The following is a 22,489-nucleotide window of genomic DNA, read 5'->3' as shown; positions in this document are numbered from 1 at the left end:
AGAGAGAGAGAGAGAGAGAGAGAGAGAGAGAGAGAGCAAATGTCACATGGACATAAAAGTTTTCCAAGAAGGTCTACATTACTATGCCTCTCAGCTTCTCTGTCCCATTACTGAATGTGAAGGTTGTAACACTTTGAGGGGGAAAGTCTTACTTCTAGGATGGGTGCAGCTCGGCACAAGAATGTCTGCCTAACACTAGCATGACGGAGGCCCTGGTTTCCAAGCCTGGCTGGGAGAGGAAGAGATAGATAAATGATAGCTGATTGATAGATAGATAGATAGATAGATAGATAGACAGACAGACAGATAGATAGATAGATAGATAGGCAGGAAGACTATGGGGACAAAACTGGTCCATGATCCTCCCTGTAAGGTCCATGATCCTCCCTGTAAGGTCCATGGTCCTCCCTGTAAGGTGCATGGTCCTCCCTGTAAGGTCCATGATCCTCCCTGTAAGGTGCATGGTCCTCCCTGTAAGGTGCATAGTCCTCCCTGTAAGGTCCATGGTCCTCCCTGTAAGGTGCATGATCCTCCCTATAAGCTCCATGGTCCTCCTTGTAAGGTGCATGGTCCTCCCTGTAAGGTGCACACCACTGAAAGGCATGCTAGTCTCTAGTAAGGCTTGGGACTCTCTGTGACAGGATGGGACTCTCTGTGACAGGACAGACTTGTGGACCAGCCTGGGCATTTTTGAGGATGCAGAAGCCTTGGATTTAAACTTCTGCAGTCAGGAAGGAAGAAGAAAGAGTGGTGAAAATTTTTACCTAAAAAATCAGCACCAAGAGCTTTGGTGGAAGAGAATATATATATTGTCACATTTCAGGGGACAGCAATGCTATCTCATGCTAAGGGTTGTTTAGGATAGTTCGAGACATTGATTCCAGGCGTCACGACTGGGGAATCCACATTCTTTATCTGAAACCAAAAGCTGAATCTGGGTCACCCTGGGGTCATTCTCTAAGAAGACAGGACCGAGCAGCCGTGGGAATGGGCAATAAGGATAGAGTTGGGGACCACAGTTTCTAAGGACAAGGGACTTGGAAGTGCCTAGAGGGCAGGTGTGGCCTTTGACCCAGAGTGAGCTCAGGGCGTAATGGAAGTCTCTTGCCTTACCAAAGCTGTGACCTCCATCCCCACCAAGCCATCAACGTGCTAAATAGGTGTTTTTCCGATGAAGAAGTTAGATGTACTGGTCCCCTAACCCCTCCAATGGTAGGCCATCTGATCCACTGATATCATTTGGTTGTTATCCAAAACTGGAACATTCACGCGTTGATTTTAAAATGAAAGTCACAAGAATATCCACCTTCCAGAGTTGTGTGGCGTCTGCTGTAGTCTTGTCTGTGAAGTTGCTTTGGGGGGGGGGGGGGAGAGGGATGTTAACGCTGTGCAAGTACAAATTTTCTACTGTAGATCCTGCGTCTGGTTCCGAAGGACATGAAAAAGTTCAGGATCACCCTAGGGCTAGGGCCAGTGCCACTGCAAACGGAGGCCACCAGTTCCTAACTAGCAGTTCCTTAGTGTTGTGTGGCATAAAACTTAAGACTATGGAGCCACTGTGAGGAAGCCACGTAGAACTTTTCATGGCCTTTCACCGGGACAGTAGGACAGCTTTGCTCCCTGAATGTCCCTGAGACCACAGCCATTGGCCCTCATCTTCTTCCCAGAAGGTCCCCACCCTCTGTCACTCTAGGGAGCCCATTCCTGAGAGCCCAGAGAATAGTAGCCCCACTGGGCTCCCTACCTTTCTCAAACACAGCCCTGTTTCTTTGCCTCCCAAAAAAAAGACACACATTTTAACCATGTTAGGGAAGGAAAGCAGCCTTTAAAATTGACTGGTGTGGCAGCCAGTGACTCATCGATATGAGACCTTTCCAGGCTCACTGGCAAGGTCCTTCCTGCTTGGCCTGCCTCTGTGGATTCACAGAAACCAAATTACTGTGGGTTGTGAAGAATTAGCAGGTCATTTGAAAAGCAGACATACCTTCACCCAGACTGTGGTTTTTATATGCTCAGTCAGTGAGCCCCGGGGGGGGGGGGCGGGGGGGGGAGGGAGGGAAGGATCGTTTTTTTTGGCTACTGGAAAAAACCATAGCTTATTTTTAATTTCTGGTTGTCAAAGTCACCACACGTGTGGTCTGTGAATGACCCTCACCTGCAGAGTTGACTAGAGAAGAACAAAAGGAGGCTTGGAGCTCAGGGGACCCTCACCTAGCAGTTACCACAAGGCCTGCACTATCAGCACCCCCCCCCCGCCCCGTGTTTCTCAGAAACATCCCCTGCACTGGTGTCTCTCTTCCCCCTTCCCTCTGGAGATTTACCTGAATCCCTCCATCGGGAGCCCTGTACTCCCCGCCTCAGAACATCTGTCCCAAGTCCACCTTGAGTGAAACCCTTGCTGACTCGCCAGAACGTCAGGACTGCGCCTCCTGTATAAAGCAGCTTGCTAGTATTGTCAAGTTTTCTTTACTGTGTTTGATTTTTTTTTTTTACAGTGATAAATAAATAAAATCCTGATGTGTTAAAAATTAGTCCTAGGGTATGCCTGTCATTTGTCATGGCTCCTGTCAGAACATCGAGGGAATTCATTCTGCCCGGGGGGGGGGGAATAGTTCCATCATTTTTGCCTTAGCTTTTTCTTAAAGCCAAAGTCTCAAAATCAGCGGACTTACCACAGACGTGTCACCCCAGCCGTGTAGACGTGTCACCCCAGCCACACTGCTGAGCCTGCTCTGGTGTACCACTGGTCTCTAAGGCCATAGCAGAGTTCTGGATCTACACAACTCTTTGAAACTCACTAGAGATTCCAGTAGACGGGGGTCTAGACACACCAGGAGCAACACCCCCACAACAGCCTCCCTGATCCACATTGCTTCGCCACCCTCCCCTCCAACAGAGAGCCTCTGAGATAGGCAGGGAGCTCTTGGCTTTTCTCAACCCGGGGCTCTCTGAAACAGTGAGAAATTCAAGGTTGCAGTCATTAAACTCAGCCAAGTTACATACAGTCTGTAGATACTTGGGGACCCAAACTTCAGCTGAAGTGTGGTGTGGGAGACTCCCCCAAAGAATGATACATCCTTGCCTTACTATCCAGAGTTTACTCCAAGACAGTTGGAGGGGTACGACTGCTCTAGCCTCCCGCCCAGTTCATATAAACTCACCCAAGGGCATGTAGAACCTAGGCCCCTCATGGATCCCATATGGCCAAAGATAACCCTGAATGTGGTCCAACACACAAGCCATCAACTTAAACATTAAGGTTTCGATCCACTTGCAGTTCTCGGATGGGAACTTTGTAGATGACACCATCATATCACAATGTCAAAAGGTTGGACACACATGTCTGCCTCGGGCCTTCTGCAGTTTGGATTTAGCAAGTTCAGTCCTAAGCAGATTGGCGGTGGGGCCACCAGCTCTACGGCAGACATGTTTGAGGACTTAGAGCAGCAACTCCTCCAGCACAGAAGACGGGAATGGAGAACAGCCTAGCCTTGCATTTTAGAGTAAATCATTTAAAAGTAGCTTTCCCTTAGTCAAAGCCAGACATATATGTGGACTTCCCCAAGCCCACTCCCTCCCAAGCAGAATCAGCTGGAGGAGAGAAAGGGGAGACAAGGAGGCCTTGAACCTTTTCCAAGGAGATGGGGGAGTGGGTATTCTTTCCAGCCCAAGGACCCGCCGTTTCTCTAGCTCCAGTGATCAGTGTTGCCTTAGAGGGGTGATGAACCCAGCAAGAGAGGCCACCCAACACCTGCAGACTTCCCCACCCTCAACATCACTCCACACCCCAGGCCACCTGCAAGGTTGAAGGGCCCAAACCTCCACCTGCAAGTAACTGCTACCTGAGGGTAGGGAGGCAAAGGACCAAAAGTTCCTCTCCCTCCAGCCCATCCTTAAACCCCCAGGGCATTTGAGTCCAGACTGCCAGGATTGGCCAGAGGAAAGTGGTAAAGTGGGAAGGTTCACCCAGGCTGGAAGTTCTGCCCCTGGAGCACCCCCCACCCCCCACCCCCCCACCCCGCAGACGGTTGTTTGCATAAAAGCCAAAAGCCACTGCACCTGGTTTGGGGAGGCCCTCTAGGGAGGTGCTCCTTGGCTTGGGGGAAACGGGGAAGGAAGGTGTCATGGAAAGTCCCTGAAGGACACGGGTGTTGAGTTTGTTGCGGTTTTGTTTTTAACTCTGTCTTGACCTGTGAAGTCTGCAGCTGCCTCCCTGCCCCCAAAGAGCAGAGCTTCCCCCCCCCCCCATGTAACAAGCACAAGGAAAAAGGTCTCCGATGGAAAGAATGGAGGTTAGAATGCCTGTGAGTGATGTAACCTGCCACCGCCACCCCCTACCCAGCAGTGAGGGGACAGGAAGCCCCAGAATCTTTTTCCCATCAACCCCACCACCACCCCCTCTGCCCCCTGGCCCAGAAGAGCAGCCCTAGTCAAATAAACCACAGCCCTGGATGGGAACCAGGGGGGCAGGTGCTACCTCCTCCCCCAACTTTGTCCCACCACCAGCTTCAAGCCCCATCCCACCCCCACTGGAATGACCTTCTCAGCCTTTCCTGTGTGTGTTTGGGGGAGAGAGGACCTCAGCGAAGCTCAGGACAACTTGGGTGCTAGTACTCAAATCCCAGTCTCTGTCTTAGCCTCATGACTCTCTGAGTGACCTCGAGTGTTTCACTTTCTGGACCTTAATTTTCCCTGGAGTCGTGAATCCTTCCGATTTCTTTGGGCTGGGATTCTAAGCTCAGCTTCAACCCCATTGCTCTAGTAGACTCGAGACCTGTCCTGTAACAACAAAAACAAACCCGGAGAGAGAGAGAATCCTGTTCCCGTTTCTTTCTCTACACCTCGGGGCTTCTAGAGGGTGGCCACGGGAGCTGAAGAGTGCAGCCTAATATTCTCCCAAGAGGTCACTTTCTCAATTGTCTGCAAGGACAGAGAGGTACCAGGCTCCTCCTGACTCTTCATCTGTGAGAAGCTCTGGATGTGGGGGCTGGAGTGCCCTACACCCCTTTCTCAGAGTAGTTACCGATTCCCAGAGTCGGGGGACCTAGGAGAGACAACCCAGTGGGAGCTCCGGAGAGGTGAAAGGGTGAGGTGCAAGGTTGGGAGCCAAGGGGGTGAGGGAAGGGGCAGCTATATTTCTGAGAAACAGCCAGGCGTCCCAGCAGCCAGCAGATTAACCCCGAGCCTGCGGCTTCACAGCTCTCCCCTCCTGCCGCCCACGCCGCCCGGCGCCTCTCGGGGGTCTGCAGCCTCGACGGGGCGGTGGCCGCTGCGGACACGCAACAGATCTGGGGACCGCGGAATGGAGCCTGGGGGGAGGAGGGAGCGGGCGGAAGATAAGCGCAGGAAGGCGTGGGTCGCGTGACACCCCAGGGGTCCCGAGCGCCAGACCCCGCCCGCCCGCAGGTACCGCCCTGGCCCTCCCCACCCAAGTCCTCCTCTCCCAGCAAAGCGGGATCCAGAAGTGAAACCGCCAGGGTCACAGCCCAGCGCCATCGCTGCGCCGCGCCCCGCCCTTCCGGGCACTGCAGCGAGGTAGGAGCTCCCCGCGCCCCGGAGCGCGGCTTTGAAACGGGGGAAGGGCAGGGGAAGTGCGCCCAAACCAACTGGGGAACCTCGGGAGGCGTCGCCCGTAGTTCCAGGAATGGCCGCTGGGTGGCACTGCAGCCGCGTGGCTGGACTCGCTCGGGATTCCCGCGGGGGCTCGCAGGGCGCGCCAACTCGAGGCTGGCTGCTGCCGGCACGGCGCTACGCGCGGAAGGATTCGAGATGTGATGTGATGTCGCTGCAGACCCTAGGAAGGGTCCGGGGACGGACGGCGCGTATTTGGGTCCTCATTCTGCAATGTTCAAAAAAAAAAACGTCAAGTTGTCAGCAATTGTATCGTCGTGCAGGCCAAGTTGGCCGCAGGAGGGCAGCCATGGTGTCCGGATCACCTTGCACACATCTCTGTGGGTGGACTCCGGCGTGCATGCGTTCTCCAACTCCTGCCTGGTCTCACCAGTCTGGAGCCTCTCTTAATTCACTAAACCCACTCCAGGTCCCTTCACCTCCCTGTCATCTAGTGGTGAGGGGTTGCAGGAAGAATACCAAGTTCATCCCTTGGATGCGTGGGCCTGGGCGGCTCCACAGCTTGGGAGGAAGGAACCCAAGACTGAAATCCGTATAGAAACTGACGATTGTGAGGGGGGGGGGGGTTAGACCAGAGTTGGTGAAAGTTAAGTATGCTGGAATCCTACCGGGAAAGTAGGCAGGTACCCAGAAGGAAGGGGCTCTACCGTGTGCTGGAAGATGTGACTCAGGCCTTAGAAACTGGCAGGTTAAAGGATGCACAAGCCTCCCGTAATCACGTGTGCGTGGTGTGCCCACAGCATGTCTCACTCCCACACAGCTTTTCCTCAACTCCAATCACAAGGCCTATTTCCAACCACTGATACCCTGCCGCTGAGCCACTCTGAAAGCCCTCAAAACTATTTATTTATTTATTTATTTATTTATTTATTTATTTATTTATTTATTTAGCGGGAAGGTCACAGGCCATGATGCATGTGTAGCAGAGGAAGTCAGCGGAGGACAACTTGCAGAAGTAGGGTTTCTCCTCCCACCGGGTGGTAGGTGCCATCCCTCATAGCTCTTAGCCCTACCCCACCTCCCCACCCCACCCCAGGTCCTCCCCCAGGGCTGGAAAGCCTGGTATCTGCCATCTGCAGCCTGGGATGGCTGTTTCTAACTTTCTCTGTGACCCCAGGTGGGTCACTCATTCTGAGGCTCAGTTTCCTATGTGTAAAGTGGAAGGCCTATCGGTCTCAGAGATTCTGACCTGCTGGTTGTCCTAGAAGGGGCGAGCTCCTCCCCTGCCTGGTACCTCAGATGCTGGGTTTTCTTGGGGAACGGATTAATTCCTCAGACAGGCTTAAAGGACAGCTCATCTTGGCCCCTGTCCTGGGACCTTGGCAGGAATACCACTGTGCACCCAGGAGTGATGTGGACTCCCGACGGCAAGCCTGAGCGGCAAGCAGCCAGTAACAGCTACTTGGCCACCTGTGGAGGGCCAAGTACTGGAGGGCTCTGGTCTTTGCTTCAATTCCTGCAGAAAAGCAGTGAGATCTGCAGCTCTTCCAGTATCAGGGCTGCAGAGAGCTCTGCAGGGGAGGTCCCGGCAGGCATGCCGGGTGTTAAAGGGTCTCTTTGCCTGTTTGTCAGGCTGCCTGAGTGCGGAGATTCTAGTCATGCATGACAGGTCCCAGAGCTAGGCTCTGTCAGAAAAGCCCAGTCCCTTGGGGGAGGGGACTGAAGAGATGGCTCAGTGGTTAAAGGCATGTACTGCTCTTGTGGAAGACCTGCGTTTGGTTACCAACACCCACATCAGCACCCAGCTGTCTCTAACTACAGCTCGGAGGGATCCAGCGCCCCCTTCTGGCCACCTTGAGCACTTTCGTGCACTCATGCACATACTCATATACGCACAGACATATACATAATTTTAAAAGTTTCAAAATAAAAGAAATGAAAGAAAAGCAGCATCCCTTGTTGTCCAGTGTCCATTCATCCATTTAACTGGCACTGACTGGCGCTCAAGGCTGCGCCAGGATACCTGCTAGGATTTGGATGCTCTCGAGAGCAACTAACACCATTTTTGTCCTCAGGGTATATTCTAGTTGACCAACACCTTCACCTCTGCCGGTTCTCTGACAAGTTGTTGACAGACAGGACTCACGGATGTATCAAAAAATAATCTTTATTGTAACTGGTATAAAACAGAGCAGATCAACTGGCCTCTCAGTCTGTAGAGAGTGTGGGTGGGGCATGAGACCTCCTGGGCTGTCCCACTCCTCTCATAATGGAACAGTACCTCAGGAGCTCTACCAAGGGGACAGGACCACAGTGCCTCCCTTGGGGACAGGAGTCAGGGATGGATAGGGTTAGGGGATGTTTCACTGCTTGAGAGAGGTTTAAAAAAAAAGGGGAGAAAAGTGGGGGGAGCTCTTCCACTGTTTACCACCCCACCCACCTGCACCGAGTCCACTGAACAGAAGGGTGGTAGGCAAACCCATGGCTGCAACAGCTTATGTGGCCTCAGAGGGCCACACGGGCACAGCAGTGGCGCAGCAGGCAGGGCAGGATGCCTCGGTTCAGCTGGTGGAATTCCACCAGCTGCAGCAGGTCTGTGAAACGGGTCTGGCCCTCATCCATGCTGAAGTAAAGGCAGCCTTCATCTTCGCTCTGTGATGTGGCCAGAGGCAGGTCAGGGAGCAGTCCCGGGCAGAGGAGCAGCCCGTGGGGACAGCAATCGGCCCCCGTTTCTTGTACAGGGAGAAAGGAGGTGCACCGTGGGGCTTCAAGTCATGGGTCCCCGGGGCTACAAGAACCCACCTTAGGAGTAAGGGAGTTAGTTACTCACTGGCAAAATGAGATAATGCTTGACTTTCTGCAGATGGCACAAGGACAGGACGAAGCCCTGTGGGTTCCGCTGGCTCTCCCGGACCAGGAACACACTTGGGGGAGACAAAGCAGCATTATCAGGGACTCCTGGTTGCAGCTGCTCCAGGGTCTTGCTGGTCCCCAGGTCCGTAGCCCAGCCCAGCCCAGCTCAGCTCAGCCCCTTACCCATCCACCAGGCCCTGCTGTCCAATTAGCCGCTGGCTCTCCTCCCGGGAGATTCGTCCATGAAACCAGGGCTGGGTGCGATGAATGGCTAGGGTCAGAGGGGAAGAGATGTTGATCATCCGGGGACGGGAACTCCCCCACGCCAGCCAAGACTACTCAGAGTAGCAACGTAGCCGACCCTAGGGATTCTAGACCGTCACCCACCTGCACTGAGGCTCGAGCCGGAGCACGTGGTGGGCAGGCTCAGACGGTGATTTGTCTTCTTCTGCAATGGGGGGCGCGGAGGTCAAGGTACCCTTGGTGTCCACTGTCTCCCCAAACCCTCTTCCTCCTCCCACTCCACGAGAGCCCACTGGGAGCCAGTGCAGCAGAGGCTCAGATGGGTGAAGGTCCTTACCCTCCAGGCCTGGGCCTCCTCCATGGCGGCACTCAGAGCTTCCCGGGGGTTATCAATGACACGCCCCGCATGGCCAGAGAAGTCCATAGCCACTAGGGTGTTATCCGAGACGCTCCTCTGAAGAGAGGACAGAACGAGGAGGGGAAGGGTCAGAATCGCTGCCCTGAGCCTGCATGCCCAGTTCTCTCTCCTCTACCCCAGAAGAGTACACTCACCAAGGGTGGAGACCCCAAAAAGGATAGGCGCAGGTGACGAGACTGGGCCTGCTGATAATTCTTATATAGCTGTACCCCGTACTGGAGGCAGGGAGGAAAAGAGGGCTTGAGGTTATGAGAGCCTAGGAGATAAGGGGGTGACAGAGCAGGGCTGAGCCTGCCCTTCCTGGTGGGTGTTCTGCTGGGCGGTGATGACCTCTTCCCTGGGAAGACATCTGCAGGCAGAGCACCGTCGTCTCCATCAGGCCAGGCCGGCCCCACGGCCATTCCAAGGGTCTCACCTTGAAGAGCCGGAAGGCGGCCAGCCAGCAGGTCCGACTCTGCTCATCCTCGCTGCAGAAGATGTGGAGCCCCTTGTAGCCATTTCGAAGCTTGTTGGGCTGGGGAGAGGAAGCAGACTGTCCCCATCGGGCAGGGAAGGACCCAAGGACTACCCAAAAGTTCAGGTAGAGGGAGAAGAAGTTGGGTTCCACAACAAGGCACTCAAAAGCCACGGGTAGGACACGCAGGACACTGGACCTCAGGCGGCTGTCACCCTCCCCCAGCCCGGGCCAGGTGCAGCCCTCACCTTGACACAGAAGCCGAAGTCAGTGGGCATCCCATACAGCTTGCGGCCCTGGGTCACCACATAGACATTGGACTCATTCACATCTGCCACGTACTGTAGGTGTCTGGGGTCCTGGGCAGCATGAGAAAGCAGGACTTGGTACAGGTAGATCCTATCTCCATATTGGTGTCCCACCAGGCAGGGAGATTTTAGGATCGGGGAGAGGCAGGGCACACAGCCAATAGAGGCTGAGGAGGTGGCTCAGCTGGTAAAGAGCCCCAGCACCCACCTACAGGGCCGGATGTAATGCTGTATCTCTAGACCCAGAGTGAGGAACAAGAGGGTTCTCAGGGCTCTCTGGCCAGGCAGCCTCGCCTAATCCTAGGTTCTAGGTCCCAGTAGGGACCCTGTGTTAAAAATCAAGGTAGACAGTTCCTGAGGAGATCCACCTGAGGCAGACTACAGACATTCATGCATACACAGACACACACACAGAGACACATACACACACAAACATATCCACACACATACACAAATATATCCACACACAAGAGGCACAGGTACACACAGAAAAACACAGAGATACATACACACACACAGAGGCACAGGTACATACAGACACACACAGAGGCACACACACATAGGCATAGGCACAGGCACAGAGTCACAGACATACAGACACACAGAGAGACACATACAGACACACATACGGACACACACAGAGACGCAGTCCACGAGAACATTTACACAAACATACAAACACGCAGACATACACACACATAGATACAGGCACATAGAGATACAGACATACATAGAGGGACACACACACAGACACATACACATACATTCGGACACACACAGAGATATACCCACACAGAGGCACAGGCACACAGAGACACACCCCACGGGAACATATACACAAACACACACAAGCAGAGGCTGATTCCAGTCGCCTGTCTTTTCTGCTGCCACTCCTGGTGAGTAGGGTAGGTGAGCCAAGTGGGGCTGGGGTAGGAAGGTGCATGCAGGGTCTGGAGACAGCCAGCCCAAGGGGACACACAGCTGAGGGTCCCCTGGACTGAGAGCAGAAGGATCTGGGCAGACCACTGAGGAAGAAGTACGTGACAGGCTGGAGCTGACCCCCCACCACCTCACCTTGGAGGTACCCTTGGTAGAGTAGTAGAGGCCAGATCGACGCAGAAAGCAGAAGAACCGTTTCCAGAGCTTTCGACCTGACCCCCGGCCTGAGCCCCGCAGCTGCAGGAAGCCCTGGATCTCAGGGAAGCTGCCAGCGTTCAGGAAGTTCTGAGGAGAGATGTGTGCAGGACATGAAGGGCCAGCCTCCTTTCAGACCTCTGGAGGAGGTGCTGCACCGGGAATGACAGTCACAAATTCTCAGGCAAGGTTACCGTGATGGGGAAGGGGACACCAACAAACACAGACTGCACATGGCCTGGTGGCAGGGGAGGGGGAAACCCTGGATGACCCTTAGGGGGAACGGTGGCTATATGGTGAAGACCTCACCTGGATGAGGTCTTCATGGGATATGCCTGTTTGTGCATCCAGACAGCTCGAGACCATCTTTTCTGGAAACAGGGTGTGCTGGGGAAGAAAGAAATGCGGAATCAGAGCTCAAGAATCCAGGCTGGGGTCCGGGGGCGGGACCGGGGGAGGGGCCCAGGGGCGGGGGTTGCACAGCACGCGCCCCGGGTTCTCCTTGTACACTCACTGGGGGGCTCTTGAATAGTTCATACTTGGCGAAGTTTTTACGGAAGATGAAGCGGCTGTCTCCACCCACAGGCCAGGCCTCCATCACTTCCACCACAAGTTCATGGTCCTCCAGACCCCGCTCTGCGATCGAGGGTAGAAAACAGGGGTTGGTAGAGATTAGCTAAGCCTCCGAGATGAGCCACCTACTGGCCCAAGATGGAAGACATGGCCCCCAGAGCTCCCTGTACAACTCACCCAGTGCCAGGTAGGGGTGGGATTCCACCAGTCCCCAGCTCTCGTCGCTCAGGGCGTGAGCTCGCTGTACCAGCATCTCACACACGTGACGAGCTGTGGCGCCCGCTGCCACCTCCACAGACCGGCAGGCCCCATCCTCACTGTACACCTTCACTACCTGTACCCCAAGAACTCCGGGTGACTTAGGGGAAGGTGGGGGTCATTCCTCTGGGACCAGGATACCCTGCCCCCACGTGCACTAAAGAGGCCTGTCCCCACCTTTCCCTTTTCCAAAACAACTCACACAGAGGCGGCTGGAGTCTCGAGGAAGCAACGCCCTGGCACCGGAGGAACCACCAAGAATGGGTTTCTGTGAAGGTGGGCTGCAGAGCTCAGGGAAGGGGTTGGGGATGGAGGGCAGAGAGGTTGCCTGAAACTCCTCTTCTCTAAGTTTCCTATGGCAACGAGTGAAGGACAGAAGCCCTGTATGTCAGTCAGAGCTGGGTAGCCTCCCTGTCCGCCGACCACCCTACCAATGCATTCCCATTGCCCCATCCTACCTGCTGCTCGGGATGGGCAAAGGTTGCGACCGCTTCACATCCCCTGGCGGAGGGTTATCAGGGGGCGGAGGAGTTTCAGGAGGGGTGCCAGGAGTGGGGCACACATCTTCTGGGGAGCTGCTGAGATGAGTCGGGCTCAGATCCAGTTCCATGGCACCTATAAAGAAAGTGCGGAGCTGCTGACGTCACGGGCTGCCGCTGATCCCTTCAAACTGTGGCTGCCTCTGACCCCTCAGAGAACAGGACGTGCGTCCTTTATACGGAAGCATGCGTGTATGTACCCAGTGGTTGTCGGGCCAGTGCTTGGGACTCCAAAGCCAGTGTGCAGCCTCCAGCAAAAGCTGTTAGGGAAGGTTGGACTGGCTCCGTGCCTCACGCCCCTTAGCTACAGCCACTGGGCCAAGGCAAAGGTTGCTTATTTTACTGGGCTCTGTCCCAGATTTTCCCCGGCACATTGTCGTTCGGGACCTCATTGCCAGATGCGGTTGCCAAGCCTGTTGTGGTAGCACCTGGCTGCGTGATGAGTGATACCGAGAGGGGCATGGGGAAGGGCAAGAATCAGGAGGGCGAGGAAGGCCTAGCCTGGAGGCTCTTACCCCTGCAGCCTCTAGACTCCTCTTCCTGGCCGACTTTTTTTTCCAGAAGCCTCAATGTTAAAGTCACCTCCTAGGTGTGAGAAATCCTCTTGGCCTTGCCACACTCAGCCGCGAGCTGGGAACTCTGCCCCCATTACTGTGCACCTGTCTTAGCCTTTCCCTGGTCTGAAAGCACCTGGCGTACACACCAGAGTGTCACCTATGCCTTAGCGCCCACGGGGACAGAGACAAGTGAGGACAGGAAAGACGGGGGGCAAGCAAAGACATCTTGGGATGGGGGAGTCCCAGCCCCTTCCCTGCAGGAAGCAGCAAACACTCAGGTGCTGAGCCTGGCAGGGCTCAGACAAAATGCCAATCCCAGCAGGCTGCCGGTTCTCCAGACATCCTCACTGTGAGGCTTCCCCGGACACCCAGGGCTCCCTCCACCAGGGTTGACCCTTCCATGAGGGCACGAAGGGATCTGGGGGACAGGTAAGTCAAGGCGGGGCGGGACAGCTATGCCCCAGGCTCTCCAATCAACCTTGACTCATCCACAGGACTTCCTGGCTGAGAAGGAACGCAAACAACCTGCCTCTGCCTTCCGTCCCTGACTTCCCAACCTGCCGGCAGCCTGGGTGTAAGGGGAGCGGGCTGGGTGCCGGCTGGGGAAGAGATGGAGATGTGAGGAGGAGCAGCCTGAGGCTCCTCTGAGGTCACCCTCCCCACCCTTGGCCGGTGGCCAGCTCAGGTGGGAATAATCATCTGCCCACCTCTAGACCTGAACCATCTCCCTGCCCAATAGCCCAGGAAGGAGAGAGGAGACGCCCGGCCTGGATCCAGGAGCCTGTCAGGATTGGAGCCCACCTCCGGGTGATAAGACAAGCAGCATCCAGCCCTGCCTGGCCTGGGTCTGGAACCTACAGCTCTCTTTGTTGTTAACTACCCCCAAGATATAGGACGGTGGTTATATATCTGGTCCCAGGGATGGCTCTGTGGGAGAGGGTCTCTAAACACACTCTGGGATGTCCTGACCTGAGGGGTATCACCAGGCAGGACAACAAAGCACCCCCAGGAGGGCCAAGAAGAGCAAGCAAGACCCATCTGACACTTAGCACCCTCAAGACACAAAGCAAGGAGCATCCACACCGGGCACCCACTCCCACCCACCTAGTCTCCTTCTTCAGGCAGAGGTGGGAATGTCTGCAAGGTGCCCCTCCCTCAAATGGAGAAAACAACACCCAATTAGACAGCTGTTTGAAAGGGGAGGAAGCAGATTGAAGTCAGATTACAGTGTGATGTTAGAAGCTCAGGTGCAGGCTACACTAGGGACCCCCCCACCACACCCTTCAGATGAACAGCTCTAGGGGACAGTAGAGTAACCAAAATTGGACGTGAGGCAGGGGAGCCTGCTGTGGGGGCCTGGCAGCCCCTGCCCAAAAGATGGAAAACATTCAAAGTAGGGCCTAAGCAAAGGTTCCGTGGGAGAAACTGGTCCCCCAACCTTTTTGTCCTCTCAGCTGGGCCACTCTAAACTCCAGCCCCAGCAGCTCCTGCCCCACCCTCTCTCCTACCCTCCCAGCTGCCTTGTTTACTTCCTGAATCTTGCCCCACCTAGAAAGCCCCAGGGGCGAGTGGCAAGGCCTAATGTTTGGGGCCAACTGCAAACAAGGCCACCATCTCCTCTTCTCAAGATGAGGCGACGGGTTGATGGGGCAGACACTGAGCTGCTGGCCTGGGCAGCCTGAGATCCGGTTCTGGACCAGCACAAGAAGCTAACACCCATCAGGACTTGGGGAGGGAAGAGGGGGGGTCTTAACCTTTCCAGGTACCGGGAGCAGGTGGGGAGGTGGGAAACCCTTAGTTGACCCGAAGTTGATGCTCCGCCCACTCCGTTCGGGGCGGGGGGGGGGGCATCCAATGGAATAAAGCGGGGCGGGACAACTCTTTTAATGTTTAATTTGGGAAGAATGCTAGAGTTCTCTGTAGAGTTAATCATTAGTTTGCCTTCGGGGAGAACACAAACACACACACACACACACACACACACACACACACACACGAGCACGCGCTATTGGGGGAGAGCAGAGTTCAAGCTAGACAGACTCATGACCCAGAAGGCATTGCATTCTTGGGGGACAAGAGGGGGGGAAAGGTTGTAAATACTATCAGCTGTCCCTCAGATGCACTCTGTCTCCATCCTGCCATGAAGACCCAGATCTAGCTAGGTCTTAACCCCAACTTCAGCCTCCTCAGACAGGCCCACATACCCCGCCGCCATGCACTGTCTTCCAGGCCCTGAACTGCAGACCTCCACACTACACCCACCCCTCTAGCTTTCTTTGTCCACACTCATTTGCAGCCAGGAGGGATCCGCAGGCTGGACTTCCGTATCCGAGATGGGACCACAATGTGGAGAGATGCAGTTCCAACCATTGCAAGAGTCCCTCTCCTTTACTCCCCTCCGAGTGGGAACCCCAGATTGTAGTAAACTGAGCTCAATAAGGTATTGAAGGGCAACCTCCGATCTGGCACCCCTTACTAACTGGTCTTGGGTAAGAAGAACTAGTTTTAGCCGGAAAGTTAAGATTTCAGGTGATCGAGAGACCTTACCTCGGGAGCCCGGGAGCCCGGGAGCCCGGGAGCAAGGTGAGGAAGGGGAAGGATTGGTGATGCCAAGCAACAAACAAAACAAACAATGCCGCGCAGAGAGCATCCGGAGAGTGAATCTTTCCTTAGGGACCCAGACCTAACTTGTATCCCATCCCATCCCATCCCCCAAGATGAAGTTCCCGCTTCCGTCCTTACCCAGACCTTAGCTCACCTGCCTGAGGCCACCGGTTTAGGGAGGAAGATTCCAGGCCTTAACTACCACCCATCCCCCCTTTCCCCTCACCCCTCTCCCCCTCCCCGCTCCCCCAGCCTCTGGCCTGACCTCGCCGAGAGAGGGCGGTCAGGGGGGGAGAGCGTGGCAGCCTCCGGGCCATCTAACTGGGCAGCAGGCCAGATCCGCTCGATGCAGGCACAACCTGAGGCCCTGGTGAGGCTGGGGGTAGGAGCAGATTATCTGAGACCGATCTCGGTCGGCTTACCTGGAGCACCTCCAGCAGAAGGAGCCGGACACCGGGCCCAAAGTCTGGCTCTGTCTAGAGATCCCAGACACTTGGATTTGATTTCGAATCCTTTCTCTCTTCTCTACAGGTGGTAGGAAGGCTATCCCGCCTTTGGAATGTTGAGGCGGGAGAATATAGAGCGAGCCCTGCGTATCCAGATTCCAGGCCCAGGGAAACTAAAATTATCTTGGGCAGGTGAGGGCGGAGCCTAAGAGGCGCCCTGGAGAAGGAAGCGCAGGAGGAGGGGTGGAGACTCCTCACAATGCACCGCCTCGAATTGCTCTTGCCCTTCCTACTGAGCAGCAGGTGCTAGGAGAGAAAAAGAGAGAGAGAGAGAGAGCAGGTGCCCGGGAGAGAACAGGCTGGACAGAGGAAAATCTAGAATCCTGACTAGATGGGAAGGGGAGTTTGGAGGCTGTTTGTTAAACGCGAATGGTCCCGCCCACTCCTACTCGTCCCATTCCAATGATGGTCAGTTCATTGGTCAAGCTAGGGGGCTGTCTTCAGCTCGGATCTCACCCCCTTGGGCAAAGGGCACTGAGCTTAAGAGGGAAGCCAGAAGAGGCGCTCTGCCCTTTGACCTCCAACCACCGTCTAGCCGCCCAGGCTGTTGTCCTGGCCTTGCTAAAATACCCAAGGTGCACCCTCCCTTCCAAGGCAAGCCCAGGGTCTCACCTTCCCAGTTTAAAATTTAAGAGTGGCAAGGTGGCCTAGTGGGAGGGGCCACAGTTGTGGCCTGGTGCAGATGGCTTCTATTATCAGCAGTTACTCCAGCTCTCTGGTTCAGCCCACAGCAAACACGGGAGGATCAGGAAGAGGGGTTGAGAGTCCCGGATCAAAGGCAGCGGGCCACCTCCCAGCTTCCTATGGCTGGAGAGTTAAGAAAACAAACAAGCCACTGGGGTGATAAGGGGTCTGCCCTGAGGAAGCACAGCCTCCCTTAACTTTTCCGCTTGAAAAACTAGTGTGAAAAGCCCAGCCTGCCTGGAAGTGTGTGCCTTTTAATCCCAGCTCTCTAGGAGCAGTGGCAGGTGGATCTCTGTGAGTTCAAGGCCAGCCTGGTCTACACGGACCGTGAGGCCTGTACAGAGAAGCTGTCTCAAAAACAGAAAGACTGACTGACAGACAGACAGACAGACAGACAGACAGACAGACAGACAGGCAGACAGACTAGTATGAATGGAGCTAAGCAAAAAGGTGGGGAAGGGGCAGGTTGCTTGGGCCAGGAGACAATTTGAACAAATCACAGGAGACAATTTCCTCATAGCCAACCTAGCAGGTCTGTGCTTGGCACTGGGTATACAGAGCAGAACAACAAAAACAGACCACACCCCACTTCGCAGGCCACACCCCACTCAGGGAGCCTGACCTTTCAGAGTCACACAAATAAGAAATGACAGGTGACAAGTTTGCCAGGTGAGTGACTCACGGGAGGCAGGGAAGGCCATGAAAATAAAGCGGGGGAGGACCTGGCAGTGAGTAGGAACCAGAGGGGTTAACCCACTATGGTGGACCGCCAGCGAGGATCACCAGCACAGAACGAGCTGCAGGGAGGGAAGGCAGAACTAAGACAGTGAGGGTGGACAGGAACGGAGGCCACTGGGTAGCCTGGGCCGGTCGCGCAGGTATGGGACGGGTGGAGGGAAGCCACTGGAGCTCTTAAAAGGGGGGGGGGGACACAGTCTCCTAGTCTCTTGAGCTGCTCTTGACAAGAGCAGACCCGTGGGCCCCTCCTCAGCTCTGAGTCTCCAGCGCTGAGGAGGCAGAGCCCCAGGAATGTGAGATATTGACAAGCCCTCAGGTGGCTGTTTTGCAAACCAGGTTTGAGAGCCATCTATCCTGTTTGTCCAGACTGGCAGGAGGAGTGGGCAGAAGCCAGACCCTGCCAGGAGAGACACGGGCAGGGCTGTGCTCTGAAAGATCACTATGTAGAAGGCTAGGCTGGAGGAAAGCCAGAATCCGGGCTGAATGAGTGATATTCTCTCTCTCTCTCTCTCTCTCTCTCTCTCTCTCTCTCTCTCTCCCTTCCTCCCTTCCTTCCTTCCTAGGATATTTATAATATGTGAGTATACTGTAGCTGTCTTCAAACACACCAGAAAAGGGCATCAGATCCCATTACAGATGGTTGTGAGCCACCATGTGGTTGCTGGGAATTGAACTCAGGACCTTTGGAAGAGCAGTCAGTGCTCTTAACCGCTGAGACATCTCTCCAGCCCTCCATTTCTTTTGCAAAGACTTTTGTTTTTATTTATGTGCACATGCCTCTGTGTGTGTGTGTGCATGCACATGCGTGAGAGAGAGAGAGGAAGGGAGAGAGGGGAGAGAGAGAGAGAGAGAGAGAGAGAGAGAGAGAGAGAGAGAGAGAGAGAACAAGTGTATAGGTTCCTGCAGAGGAACTTGCCAGGTCTCCTGCAGCTGGAGTCACAGGCAATTTGGACCTCCAGAAGAGCACCAAGTGTTCTTAGCCCCTGAGCCATCTCTCTCCAGCCCCAGGATTCCATCCAGAACAGTGGTTCTCAACCTTCCTAATGCTGCAACCCTTTAACACAATTCCTCATGTTGTGGTGATCCCCAACCATAGAATGATTTCTGTGGCTACATCATAACTGTTATTTTGCTGCTGTCGTGAGTCATTAGCCTGGGAGATGGCTCAGTAGCTGCAAGCCTGAGGACCTGAGTTCCCCTCTCAGGGACCACAAATTGAGGAGAGAACAGACTACCACAGTTGACCTCTGACCTCCACAGGAGCACGTGGCATTTTCCACACCCACACTCAGAACGAATACTGTTTTCAATTTTAAAAATACTTCATTGGAAAATGTACATTGATATCTAAACTACCAAGCATCAAATTCCAGTGTCTATTGAATCTTTTTTAAATATACACTACTATAAAGTCGAAACTTCAAGGTACCATGAGATCACTGACAGTCCAAATGTAAACCTTTATGCTTTTAGCAGTATCTTTCTTCTTCCTAATTCTTCTTCTTCTTCTTCTTCTTCTTCTTCTTTTCTTCTTCTTCTTCTTCTTTTCTTCTTCTTCTTCTTCTTCTTCTTCTTCTTCTTCTTCTTCTTCTTCTTCTTCTTCTTCTTCTTCTTCTTCTTCTTCTTCTTCTTCTTCTCTTAAGACAGTTTTTCGCCACATAACTCTGGCTGGCCTGGAACTCTCTTTGTAGACCAGGCTGGTCGTTAAGCTCACAGAGATCCACCTACCTCTGTCCTGAGTGCTGGAAATGAAGGCATATGCCACCATGATCCGAGTTAGTAGCTTCTTGACAGAGTTGCAAAGCCCATTTAATGAACAGATAAAATCTTTGAGACAGTGTTTTGCTATTTTGCCCGTCAATCCTCTTGCTGGGTCTCCCAAATAGCCGAGGTTACAGACATGTGCCACAACACCCAATAAAAGATATTTTAACTAATGGCACCATCACAATTTAATACTTACATACTAAAAGAGTAATTTAGTTCTTTGATAGGTCTTAAGGAGCTGTAGAGATGACTCAGTGGTTAAGAGCACTTGCTGCTCTTCAGAAGTTCAGTTCTCAATCACTAAACATCCAAACATTCACAACTGTCTGTAACTCCAGCTCCAGGGGCTCTAACGCCCTCTTCTGGACTCCACAGGCATCTGCATATGCATGCACACGTACAGAATAGACATACACATAAATAAAAATAACCATTAAAAAATAGATCATAGGGCTGGTGAGATGGCTCAGCGGTTAAGAACACTGACTGCTCTTCCAAAGATCCTGAGTTCAAATCCCAGCAACCACATGGTGGCTCATAACCACCTGTAATGAGATCTGAGGCCCTCTTCTGGTGCGTCTGAAGACAACTACAGTGTACTTACATATAACAATAAATAAATCTTAAAAAAAAAAAAAAAAGATCATAGCCGGGTGGTGGTGGCACATGCCTTTAGTTCCAGAACTCAGGAAGCAGAAGCAAAAGAATCTGTATGAGTCCAAAGCCAGCCTGGTCTACAGAGTGAGTTCCAGGACAGCCAGGCTATGTACAAAGACAATGTTTCAAAAACAAAAACAAAAGAAACAAACAAACAAACAAGAACAATAGGTCATAAACCTAAATATCAGAGCTGAAGAGATAAAATCCCAATAAAACATCAAAAAGTTAAATGGATAGTAATGGGAGAACATTTGTAGTCTTGGGTTAGGCAAAAGATTATTTATTTGCTTGTGCGTTTGCCTATAGTGTTTCCAGACAGGGTTTCTCTGTGTAGCCCTGGCTGTCCTGGAACTCACTCTGTAGATCAGGCTGGCCTGGAACTCAGAGAGCCGCCTGCCTCTGCTTCCCGAGTGTGAGGACTAAGGGCTTGTGTCTCCACTGTCGGTTTGCAAAGGACTTTTAAAAGAAAAACATTTTAATTGCTTGTATTCATTTAGTGTGTGTGTGCTGCAAACAGCAAGAGAAAATCCTTGTAAATACTTACTTCACTTGAGATATTGAATGTAGGATATATGGAGAACTCTTAGATTCCGATAATAAATAGAAAATAACCCAATTAAACAGGACTATGAGATGGGCAGAGGTGGCACAAGCCTTTAATCCCAGCACTCAGAAGTCAGAGGCAGGTGGATCTCTATGAGTCCCAAGCCAGCTTGGTCTACACGGTGAGTTTCAGGACAGCCAGAGGTATACCTCAAAAACAAAACAAAATTGACCAGGCAGTGGTGCACAAGCCTCTGATCCTAGCACCCTAGAGACAGAGGCAGGCAGATCCTTGAGTTCAAGGCCAGCCTGGTTCACAGAGTCAGTTCCAGGATGGCCAAAAACGCTGTCAAAAACAAACAAGAAAGAAGGATAAAAATGTGACTACTGTAAGAGCACTGACTCCTCTTCCAGAGGTCCTGAGTTCAATTCCCAGCAACCACATGGTGGCTCACAACCATCTGTAATGAGACCTGATGCCCCTTCTGGTGTGTCTGAAGACAGCTACAGTGTACATATATAAAAATAAATAAATATTTGTTTTAAATGTAACTACTTGAAAAGATGGCCAATAGCATTACCTAAAAGAATAACTATCATCAGGGCTGGAGAGATGGCTCAGTGGTTAAGAGCACTGATTGCTCTTCTGAAGGTCCTGAGTTCAAATCCCAGCAACCACACGGTGACGTGGTGACGCACAACCACCTGTAATGAGATCTGATGCCCTCTTCAGGTGTGTCTGAAGACAGCTACAGTGTACTTAGATATAATAATAAATAAATCTAATTTAGACTAGAGCAAGCGGGGCCGACCAGAGTGAGTGGGGTCTACCGGAGCAAGCAGAGATCCTGAATTCAAATTCCCAGCAACCACGTGATGGCTCACAACTATCAGTACAGCTGCAGCGTACTTGTACTCATATATACATAAAATAAATAAATAAATCTTTTTTAAAAAAAGAATAACTACCAGAGACAGGCAACCAGTATTTGTGGTGGCTATGAAGGAACAACTCCCTGTGTCCTGTGTTGCTGGTGGTGGTATAAAATGCTACAGCTGCTTAGAAAAAAAAAAAAAAACCAAGAAGGTAGGCAGTCCATAAAGAGTTAAATATAAGTTTCCCAGGCAGCCCAGTAGTTTTAATTCTACTCTATGGAACCTAAGAGAAATGGCAACACATCCAAACAAAGGCATCTACAAGACATTTACTCAAAACAGACAAAACCCAAAGAAACCCAGATTAATGTCAATAGACAAATAATCTGTGCTTTTTCTGTACCACAGAATGAAATAGTATTCATCAATAGAAAGGAATGCCGGGGACACAGCACAGCATGGAGGCTTGCTCTGATACAACAGAGCAAACGTCACATGCTGCAAGCGTCCGTTGATATGAAATGTCCAGAAGAGTTTACAGAGAGCAGAGCAGCCATCGCTTGGGGCTGGAGTTGGAAGCTGGATGGGCTGCAAGCAAACAGGAAAGGCCTTATTAGATCGATGGAAATGTCCTATAACTGGATGGGATGACGACAGAACTCAGCAAACACAAACTTGACCAAACAATGGACAGTTTCAAGGGACACCAGAATGGGTGACTTGTTACGACACTGTAGTGGTGTTTCAGGGAAGGAAGAGGCAGGGAGGACCCAGGCTGCAGTTCCAGAATTACAAACTGAGCTCAGTGACACTAGCCCTCTAGCAAGAGGCAGGGATAAGGAGTGTGCATAAAGTGGGGGTCGGCACTTCAGAGTCAAAAGAACTAGAGTATGGGGCTGATGAAGACGCTTAACCTGTAAGAGACAGGCCTGTGCGACAGCCGGATACTCTGAGGTCAATCCCTGAGACCCACATGATAGATGGAGAAGGCGGAACGCTGAAAGTTGCTGTACTCTGACCTTCAAAACCATGCTGTGGCATGGCCCCCACCTCCAATACACACTCATCCACAAATTAATAAATAAATGTAGTAAGTTTTAAAGATGCCCTCGCGTGCACAAATTCACACTTACACACATATATACATAATTAAAATATTCTTAAAAGTTAAAAAAAAAAAAAAAAAGAACTCCAGATGTCATT

At 52.6% G+C, this 22,489-nt stretch overlaps 1 protein-coding gene across 2 annotated transcripts; it reads right to left on the bottom strand.

Annotated features, from left to right (window-relative positions):
* Nucleotides 1-7,720: 7,720 nt before the first annotated feature.
* Grb7 (growth factor receptor bound protein 7) lies at nt 7,721-16,352 on the bottom strand. Of its 2 annotated transcripts, none has more exons than XM_021212764.1 (15): nt 15,935-16,352; nt 12,271-12,427; nt 12,015-12,165; nt 11,732-11,888; nt 11,496-11,617; nt 11,291-11,368; nt 10,922-11,071; nt 9,788-9,898; nt 9,501-9,599; nt 9,220-9,300; nt 9,005-9,121; nt 8,812-8,872; nt 8,608-8,695; nt 8,402-8,495; nt 7,721-8,223 (listed from the first exon to the last, which is right to left on the bottom strand). In XM_021212764.1, the coding sequence occupies exons 2-15, from the start codon at nt 12,420-12,422 to the stop codon at nt 8,077-8,079; spliced, it is 1,608 nt and encodes a 535-aa protein (XP_021068423.1). In that variant the 5' UTR covers nt 12,423-12,427; nt 15,935-16,352; the 3' UTR covers nt 7,721-8,076. The 2 variants fall into 2 exon arrangements, with proteins under 2 accessions (XP_021068423.1, XP_029402539.1); XM_029546679.1 differs by lacking the exon at nt 15,935-16,352 and adding an exon at nt 12,867-13,444 and having other exon boundaries at nt 7,747-8,223.
* Nucleotides 16,353-22,489: the final 6,137 nt, after the last annotated feature.

This window comes from Mus pahari, chromosome 14 (genome assembly GCF_900095145.1).
Source record: "Mus pahari chromosome 14, PAHARI_EIJ_v1.1, whole genome shotgun sequence".
Lineage (NCBI taxonomy): Eukaryota > Metazoa > Chordata > Mammalia > Rodentia > Muridae > Mus > Mus pahari.
Note: the sequence above shows the minus strand (reverse complement) of the source record. Positions and strands in the feature narration are given on the sequence as shown.

Bases quoted from the DNA above. Each gene is read 5' to 3' on its own strand.
- Grb7 (XM_021212764.1), bottom strand. From the start codon at position 12,422: ATGGAACTGGATCTGAGCCCGACTCATCTCAGCAGCTCCCCAGAAGAT. The intron at 11,618-11,731 runs GTGAGTTGTACA...CCTCGATCGCAG, and splicing joins CCACCCCTACCTGGCACTGG to AGCGGGGTCTGGAGGACCAT. The intron at 11,369-11,495 runs GTGAGTGTACAA...TTTCTTCCCCAG, and splicing joins AACTATTCAAGAGCCCCCCA to CACACCCTGTTTCCAGAAAA.